At 36.5% G+C, this 10,000-nt stretch overlaps 1 protein-coding gene across 1 annotated transcript in view; it reads right to left on the bottom strand.

Moving 5' to 3' along the window:
- Positions 1-10,000, bottom strand: part of LOC133646903 (transcription factor SOX-6-like) — a 281,000-nt gene that overhangs the window by 6,154 nt on the left and 264,846 nt on the right. Inside the window, 2 exon segments of the mRNA XM_062042819.1 lie at positions 1,653-1,866; positions 9,016-9,186. Coding sequence (XP_061898803.1) covers positions 1,653-1,866; positions 9,016-9,186 — 385 coding nt within the window.

The raw sequence follows: 10,000 nt of genomic DNA, 5'->3' as shown, positions 1-10,000 counted from the left end.
ACAGGTTTATTTTCTAGCAGATAAATGTTTATTTTCTTGATGATTAATGTTTATTTTCCAGCAGATACATGTTTTTATTTTCTACCAGCTAGGTTTATTTTCTAACATGTACCGTATTTTTCGGATTATAAATCGCAGTTTTTTTCATAGTTTGGCCGGGGGAGCGATTTATGCTCTGGAGCGATTTATGTGTGAAATTATTAACACATTACCGTAAAATATCAAATAATATTATTTATCTCATTCACGTAAGAGACTAGGCGTATATCAGCAATCGTCACACACACACGTCAACCAATACAAATTTGGCGGGGGCGGGTCATGGCAGAAATGCATTGTGAAAAAAAAGATGCTACCTGCTACTACTTCCGTACCTATGAAAATTGATCATTTCAACATTGGCGGTAACTTATAAAAACTGAGAAGGGCTGAACAAAAATGGCACCGAAAAGGAAATCATATACTGCAGGTTACAAGCTGGAAGTAGTGAAATATGCAGCAGAAAACGGCAATCGAGCAGCAGAAAGAAAGTTTGGAGTAAGCGAGAAACTTGTAAGGGACTGGCGACTTATACTCCAGTGCGACTTATATATGTTTTTTTCCTTCTTTATTATGCATTTTCGGCCGGTAAGACTTATACTCCTGTGCGACTTATATATGTTTTTTTCCTTCTTTATTATGCATTTTTGGCCGGTGCGATTTATACTACGGAGCGATTTATAATCCGAAAAATACGGTAAATGTATTTTTTCTTTACAATGAATGTTTATTTAACAGCCGATTAATGTTTATTTTTTAAAATGTATTTTCTTTGATTTCCAGCAGGTCAATGTAAATTTTCAACTAAATTTCCATTAGATACATGTCTATTTTTCACCAGAAAATGGTTTATTTTTTTAGCAGATAAATGGATATTTTCTTGATAAGTATCGTTTAATTTCCAGCAGATTATTGTTAATTTTCCAACAGATTTATTTTTTATCTTCCACTAGATAAATATTTATTTTCTGCCAGACTAAAGGTTTATTTCCTAGCAAATAAATGTTTATTTTCTTGATGATTAATGTTTATTTTCCAGCAGATACATGTTTTTTTTTCCAATCAGATAAAGGTTTATTTTGTAACATATAAATGTATTTTTTCTTTACAATTAATCTTTATTTTACAGCAGATTAATGTTTATTTTTTTAAATATATTTTGTTTAATTTCCAGCAGGTCAATGTAGATTTTCAACTAGATTAATGATTATTTTCCATTAGATAAATGTTTATTTTTCACCAGATAATGGTTTATTTTTTTAGCAGATAAATGTATATTTTCTTGATAAGTAATGTTTAATTTCCAGCAGATTGTTTATTTTCCATCAGATTTATTTTTATCTTCCATCAGATTTATTTTAATTTTCCATCAGATTAATATTTATTTTCTACCAGATTAAAGGTTTATTTTTCTAGCAGATAAATGTATATTTTCTTGATAATTGGTGTTTTTTTTCCGGCAGATACATGTTTATTTTTCAGAAGATTCATGTTTAATTTCCAGAAGGTAAATATAGATTTTCTATGAGATTCGTGTTTATTATCCAGCAGATGAATGTATATTTTTTACAGCAGTACTTCACAAATGTCTATCAACTGGCAGTACGACTCACCCAACAAAGAACTGTCTCATCTCCTGGCGTCGTGAGCGCATCATCTGCTTGTACTCGCCGATGCGCAGCTTCTTGCCGTCGATGATGCACGTCCTCTTGGGCCGCGGCTTGTACTTGTAGTTGGGGTACTTCTCCAAGTGGATCTTGCTGAGACGGGCCTGCTCCTCGTAGTACGGCTGCTTCTCCTGGTTGGTCATAGCTTTCCAGCGAGAACCTACGGCACAGGCGGAGGAGCTCAGCGATGGTCGTACCACGGACGTACTTTCGTCTTTGGATCGACCATTTTGTAGCCTGACCGTTTGGTCAGGCAAAAGTATGAAGGTATGGCGAAACCCTGCATTCCGTGTGAATGCTGCACTGCAAAAACTGAAATCTAAGTAAGATTAAATATCTCAAATAAGGGTGATATTTGCTTATTTTCTGTCTGATAAGATAATTGTTCTCACACGACACCGCCACGACACCTCCGCTCCGGACAGGCTAACCTCCTCCAACCTCCGAGGACAAAGAATAACCTGCCTCGAATTCTCACCAGCATTGAAAGTAAACAGGTTTTTAAAAGGAGAGTAATATTTTATCTGAGTTTTTAAATTAGTTTGCTCGTTGATGATTTGTTAGGTTTTATATTGTGTAGTTATATTTATATGGTAATTATTAATCTGTGACTGTAAATTGTTTGCTTGTTTTTTTATGGATGCTTTTGTTTTATTCTTTTTTTTTTTTTTTTAATTCTGTATTGTGTAGTTATAATTATATGCTTTTACTTGTAATTGTATTGAATTGTGGACCCCAGGAAGACTAGTGGGTTGTTGAGGCAACCAGCTAATGGGGATCCTTAATAAAAATCAAAAATCAAAATCAAAGCTCTCCCTGACCACCTGAGGGCACCACAGACTGTGGATGCTTTTAAAAAAGGCTTAAAAACCCTTCTTTTTAAAAAAGCCTTTTTTTAATATAGATATATGCATACTAGTTCTAGCTATTATGCTGTTCTAGTTTTTATTTTTATTATCTTTTTTTTTTTTTTTTTTTTAATACACTGTAGCACAGGCCTGGGCAATTATTTTGACTTGGGTGGCCAAATTTAGAGAAATAAATGTGTCTGGGGGCCGGTATATCTATTTTTTAGGAAAACCAATACAAAACCTCACAATAAAGTCTGATTGAATGCTAAACATGTTATGACAGACCGCCTTAAAAACGGAATGGAATTTTAAAATTTTCTATGAACGATAAAACCCTGAATATTGACAACATATGAACGTCACACCCCCTCTCAATCGACATATTTTACAATCAAGCCAAATGCAACAAAAATGCAACAAACACAGCGAAAGGTAAAAAAAACAAAAAACACCTACAATTTGATACATCACTAAGCTTTAGAACTTTCTTGTAAAAATCTCCTTCCACGTCTGTCCCTGACACCCACATTTCAGGCTTTCCACTCTAGAAACACTCTGTGGAAACACTCCCCACCCACACTGCTTGGTGCCTCGTCTGACCTGCTGTGACGTAGATTACCATAGTAACGAGTAGGTTTGTACGGTATACGGGTATTAGTATAGTACCGCGATACTAATGAATCGTATTCGGTACCATACCGCCTCTGAAAAGTACCGGTCCGCCACACCCTAAGATTTTTTGTTCAAATAAAGCCAATAATGCATTTTTTTCTGGTCCCCTTTATTTAGAAAAGTGTCGAAAAGTATCGAAATAATTTTGGTATCAGGACAACACTCGTCGCTAAAATATCATGCAAAAGCGCAGATTCCAACCATTGAAATACGTTGTATAGTTCAAGACTTATGGTAATTTGAAAACATCACTGCACATCATAATGGCAGCTACACTTTCCATCTTAAAGATCAAAAAAAAATATTTGGGAATGTCCGGCGGGCCAGATTGAAAAGCTTAAGGGCCGCATGTGGCCCCCGGGCCTTAATTTGCCCTGGTCTGCTGTAGCACTTTGAGGTTGTTTACTCAACGGAAAGTGCTTTTTACAAATAAAATCTATTATTATTAAAGGCCTACTGAAACCCACTACTACCGACCACGCAGTCTGATAGTTTATATATCAATGATGAAATCTTAACATTGCAACACATGCCAATACGGCCGGGTTAGATTACTAAAGTGCCATTTTAAATTTCGCGCGAAATATCCTGCTGAAAACGTCTCGGTATGATGACGCCTGCGCGTGACGTCACGGATTGTAGAGGACATTTTGGGACAGCATTGTGGCCAGCTATTAAGTCGTCTGTTTTCATCGCAAACTTCCACAGTATTCTGGACATCTGTGTTGGTGAATCTTTTGCAATTTGTCCAATGAACAATGGAGACAGCAAAGAAGAAAGCTGTAGGTGGGAAGCGGTGTATTTCGGCCGGCTGCAGCAACACAACCACAGCCGATGTTTCATTGTATACATCCCCGAAAGATGACAGTCAAGCTTTACCATTGGCCTGTGGAGAACTGGGACAACAGAGACTCTTACCAGGAGGACTTTGAGTCGGATACCCAGACGCGGTACCGTGAGTACGCAGCTGCGGCTTCCAAACATTTGATTGCTTGCCCGTACGTGCGTACCGCTATGTGCATGTTATGTACGTAACTTTGGGGAAATATATGTGCTGTATGAACTTTGGGGAGGTAAACGATACTTTGGGCTGTGGGATTGAGTGTGTTGTGCGGGTGTTTGAGTTGTATTGGCGGGTTATATGGACGGGAGGGGGGAAGTGCTTGTTATGCGGGATTCATTTGTGGCATATTAAATATAAGCCTGGTTGTGTTGTGGCTAATAGAGTATATATATGTCTTGTGTTTATTTACTGTTTTAGTCATTCCCAGCTGAATATCAGGTCCCACCCGCCTCTCACAGCATCTTCCCTATCTGAATCGCTCCCACTGCCCTCTAGTCCTTCACTCTCACTTTCCTCATCCACAAATCTTTCATCCTCGCTCAAATTAATGGGGTAATCGTCGCTTTCTCGGTCCGAATCGCCCTCGCTGTTGGTGGCCATGATTGTAAACAATGTGCAGATGTGAGGAGCTCCACAACCGGTGACGTCACGCGCATATCGTCTGCTACTTCCGGTACAGGCAAGGCTTTTTTATCAGCGACCAAAAGTTGAGAACTTTATCGTCGATGTTCTCTACTAAATCCTTTCAGCAAAAATATGGCAATATCGCGAAATGATCAAGTATGACACATAGAATGGACCTGCTATCCCCGTTTAAATAAGAAAATCGCATTTCAGTAGGCCTTTAAGCTTGTGGCGTTCGAGTTTTGCTTCACGTTTACGTTCAGGCGCCGGTGGTTTTTAATTGTCTTCTGTTTTCCTAAAAGTAGGGATGTCCGATAATGGCTTTTTGCCGATATTCGATATTCCGATATTGTCCAACTCTTAATTACCGATACCGATATCAACCGGTACCAATATATACAGTCGTGGAATTAACACATTATTATGCCTAATTTGGACAACCAGGTATGGTGAAGATAAGATCCTTTTTAAAAAATTTTATAAAATAAGATAAATAAATTAAAAACATTTTCTTGAATAAAAAAGAAAGTAAAAACAATATAAAAGCAGTTACATAGAAACTAGTAATTAATGAAAATGAGTAAAATTAACTGTTAAAGGTTAGTACTATTAGTGGACCAGCAGCACGCACAATCATGTGTGCTTACGGACTGTATCCCTTGCAGACTGTATTGATATATATTAATATATAATGTAGGAACCAGAATATTAATAACAGGAATAAACAACCCTTTTGTGTGAATGAGTGTGAATGAGTGTAAATGGGGGAGAGAGGATTTTTGGGTTGGTGTACTAATTGTAAGTGTATCTTGTGTTTTTTATGTTGATTTCATTTTTTAAAAAAAACTAAAAAAAACACCAAAAAAACGATACCGATAATTAAAAAACCGATACCGATAATTTCCGATATTACATTTTAAAGCATCTCTACCTAAAAGTGGTTCGCTCGAGCTTTTAGCTGACATTCTTCTGTGTGTAGCATGTGTGTTAGCAGCTAGCATAGCAAGACAAATGCAAACCTGCGCTGTCCCCCAGTGTTGGCGTCAAGAGCTTTCAGAAGGTTGTATTTATAACAAAGAGTGCAAAAAAGCCGAATCCCGCAAGCAGCGGAAGTAGGTTTATTCACAAGACACGTTGGTGTTTATCAACGTTTACGGCAAAGAGAACTCACATTTTAGTGGAGGCGGAAACAGACCCAGCTGTGTTATGATGTCACACAGGAAGTGTACACAAGAGCATCCACTGTACTCCTAAACAAGCTCAAAAGTTGTCTTTCAACTCCAAAGGCAGTACAAGATGCGCCCTTTAACCCATTAAACACTTTAAAAGTGTTAAAAAAAGGGCAATGTTCCGTTTTGTGCTAAATAAATTCCTTACAGGAAACATTTAGAGGTCACATGACAGTCATGTGACTTTTCCAAGATGGCTGTGGTGTGTCAGGTAAGCTAGCTAATCACAAAAAGCTTGTTTTGTTTTTTATGTCATTTTAACGCTATTTAACGTTTGAAATATTTTCATGAAGTGTCCGATATTACAATTCAACAGTTTTTTCTATATTTCTTCAATCATGTTGAAGAAAACAAGCTTGGAAAATATCAGAGTCAATAGTTTCACTGGTGAAGTCGTCCACAGTTTGTAGTCGTACTTCATTGTGCTAATTTGTGTCGTCATGACGACACGAAGTAGCTTGCTAACGAGCACATCGATAACGTCGCCTTGCTAACTATGCTATCTACTTTGTCATCTATGTCACGGTGAGGCCAGAAAAGTGAAAGTAAGCCAACATGTTCATGCTAATGTTCATGCTAATGTTCACGTTAATGTTTACGCTACTGTTTAGGCTAATGTTGAAAGCTAGGAAACATTTTCACACCAGTAACATACAACTAATAAATACTTCTACTACTACTACTACTACTACAATAAGTATTTGATCCCCCTGCTGAGTTTACAAAAATATGAACAGGCTATCGTTTTTATTTTACATTTATTTTAATTAAAAATTTAAAAAAATGCTAACATGAAATGAATACTATAAAATAATTTGTATTCGATTGAGTGAAATAAGTATTTAATTCCAAAGTAAAATGTGACGTACTACTTGGTGTACTTGTAGTGTACTTATAGTTTATTATAGTTTCTTAAAGTTGTAGTAGTGCACAGTTTCTTGTTGTTGTAGTACTTGTTGTAGTGTACTTGTCGCAGTAGTTGTAGTAGTGTACTTGTGATTTCTTGTTGTTGTAGTATGTGCAGTTTCTTGTAGTTGTAGTACTTGTGGTAGTGTACTTGTAGTTTCTTGTTGTTGCAGTACTTCTATTAGTGTATTTGTAGTTTTTTGTTGTTGTAGCATTTGCCGTTTCTTGTAGTAGTACTTGTAGTAGTGTACTTGTAGTTATAGTACTTGTAGTTACTTGTAGCAGGAGTTGTAGTAGTGTACTTGTAATTTCTTTTGGTTGTAGTACGTGCAGTTTCTTGTAGTTGTAGTACTTGTAGTAATGTACTTGTAGTTTCTAATAGTTTGTTACAGTTGTATTAGTGTACTTGTAGTTTCTTGTTGTTGTAGTACTCCTATTAGTGTACTTGTAGTTTTTTGTTGTTGTAGAATTGGCAGTTTCTTGTAGTAGTGTACTTGTAGTTATAATACTTGTAGTGTACTTGTAGTTACTTGTAGCAGGAGTTGTAGTAGTGTACTTGTAGTTTCTTGTGGTTGTAGTATGTGCAGTTTATTGTAGTTGTAGTACTTGTAGTTTGTTATAGTTGTATTAGTGTACTTGTAGTTTCTTGTTGTAGTACTTCTATTAGTGTACTTGTAGTTTTTGTTGTTGTAGCATTTGCAGTTTCTTGTAGTAGTAGTACTTGTAGTAGTGTACTTGTAGTTATAGCACTTGTAGTGTACTTGTAGTTACTTGTAGCAGTAGTTGTAGTTGTGTACTTGTAGTTACTTGTGGTTGTAGTACGTGCAGTTTCTTGTGGTTGTAGTAGAGTACTTGTAGTTTCTTATAGTTTTTTATAGTTGTATTAATGTACTTGCAGTTTCTTGTTGTTGTAGTACTTCTATTAGTGTACTTGTAGTTTTTGTTGTTGTAACATTTGTAGTTTCTTGTAGTAGTAGTACTTGTAGTAGTGTACTTGTAGTTATAGTACTTGTAGTGTACTTGTAGTTACTTGTAGCAGGAGTTGTAGTAGTGTACTTGTAGTTTCTTGTGGTTGTAGTATGTGCAGTTTATTGTAGTTGTAGTACTTGTAGTTTCTTATAGTTTGTTATAGTTGTATTATTGTACTTGTAGTTTCTTGTTGTTGTAGTACTTCTATTAGTGTACTTGTAGTTTTTTGTTGTTGTAGCATTTGCAGTTTCTTGTAGTAGTACTTGTAGTAGTGTACTTGTAGTTATAGTACTTGTGGTATACTTGTAGTTACTTTTAGCAGTAGTTGTAGTAGTGTACTTGTAGTTTCTTGTGGTTGTAGCATGTGAAGTTTCTTGTAGTTGTAGTACTTGTAGTAATGTACTTGTAGTTTCTTATAGTTTGTATTAGTGTACTTATAGTTTCTTGTTGTTGTATTACTTCTATTAGTGTACTTGTAGTTTTTTGTTGTTGTAGCATTTGCATTTTCTTGTAGTAGTAGTACTTGCAGTAGTGTACTTGTAGTTATAGTACTTGTAGTGTACTTGTAGTTTCTTATAGTTGTAGTCGTGTACTTTTAGTTTCTTCTTGTTGTAGTATTTGCAGTTTCTTATAGTAGTAGTGTACTTGTAGTTTCTTGTAGTTTATTATAGTTGTAGTAGTGCACATGTAGTTTCTTGTTGTTGTAGTACTTGTTGCAGTGTACTTGTAGGTAGTTGTTGTAGTGCACGTGCAGTTTCTTGTAGTTGTAGTACTTGTTGTAGTGAACTTGCAGGTTATTGTAGTAGTACTTGTAGTAGTGTATTGTAGTTTCTTGTATTTGTAGTACTTGTAGTTGGTGAGCAAGGGTTGCATACATACTGTACCAGTATACATGTAGAGTATTTGAGAGAAACATTACGCAGTAGAAAACTGTATTTGTGGTCCGGTCCAGTCTTAAGCAGGTCTACAGTCTTGTCCCCTCAGGTCCTCAGAGAGTGTTTGTGCCACGTGTGTATTTTATACGCCTACTAAACTGAGACTAGTAGTACTTTCTGAAAAGCAAAGTGCTCATTTGTGTACTCTAACTGCTCTGTGATGCTCAGAACACTTGCTGGTTGCCACGACCAATACTTATTTCCCTGACAAAACCTTACAAAATCCTCACTGGAAACCGCGTTGCAGTCGCAGTTCTAGTAGTACTCGCAAGTACTGACCTAGGATCTTGCTGATGTTGGAGTTGTGCATGTCAGGGAAGGTCTGCAGGATCTTCCTCCGCTCGTCTTTGGCCCAGACCATGAAGGCGTTCATGGGCCTCTTGATGTGCGGCTCGGTGTTGTTCCTGCCCCGCGCCTCCCGGAACACTCGCGCCTCCGTGATGCTGCTTCCTGCGGGCACACCGAGTCGTCACAACGCATATTTATTTCCAGCACGTACGTGTATTTATCGTATTCATAATATTTGTGTTGGTAGTGGGAAAACATTAAAAAAAAAAATTAATTGTTTATTCCATATATCACAAATACTATGAACCTCATGCAAAATTGTATATTATTTTACTTTCAAATTAGGGAAAATGGTGGCAAACTACTTTATTTCCCAGAATGCTTTACTCTATCCAAGTACAGTTGTCCTCATGGTTTCTCAAAATATTTGTTAAAAAAAATAAATAAATCTTATTAGGGTTACTTGCTCTCTGGAGGGGATTAGTGCCTTTGAAATGTCTGTGGTATTTAATAGTGCTGGGCGATACGGCTGAGAACTGTATCACGATATTAGTGATTTGTATCAGTTGATATCGATTATTATTGATTTTTTTTTTAAATGACCTATCAATTTGGGACCAGGAGAAAAATGTATTGAATGTAAACATTTTTATTTCAAATGTCATTTTAATGCCCTCAGCTGTCAAGGCAGAAAGGAAATGTCAACACAAGCATGGAAAACAATCAAAAAATGTAAACAAAATTGTAAAATCACATTGAACGCTTAATAATAAGCACTTAAAATGAAGGTGCAAAAATAAGGAATATGTCAGAAATGTTTACCAAAGTGTAAGAAAATAGTCTGAAAATGTAAACGTAGAGAAACCTGAGACAAACTATTTCCTGCGGCTGTGCTCTAAAGGGTGAGCGCGGCTAAGGAGACGAGTGCTTCGCATCATTTACAGACCACATTGGTCTGACTACGGTCCCTTTGAAA

Source organism: Entelurus aequoreus, linkage group LG03 (assembly GCF_033978785.1).
Source record: "Entelurus aequoreus isolate RoL-2023_Sb linkage group LG03, RoL_Eaeq_v1.1, whole genome shotgun sequence".
Lineage (NCBI taxonomy): Eukaryota > Metazoa > Chordata > Actinopteri > Syngnathiformes > Syngnathidae > Entelurus > Entelurus aequoreus.
The sequence above is the reverse complement of the archived record's forward strand: the minus strand, read 5'-3'. Positions and strand labels throughout refer to the sequence as shown.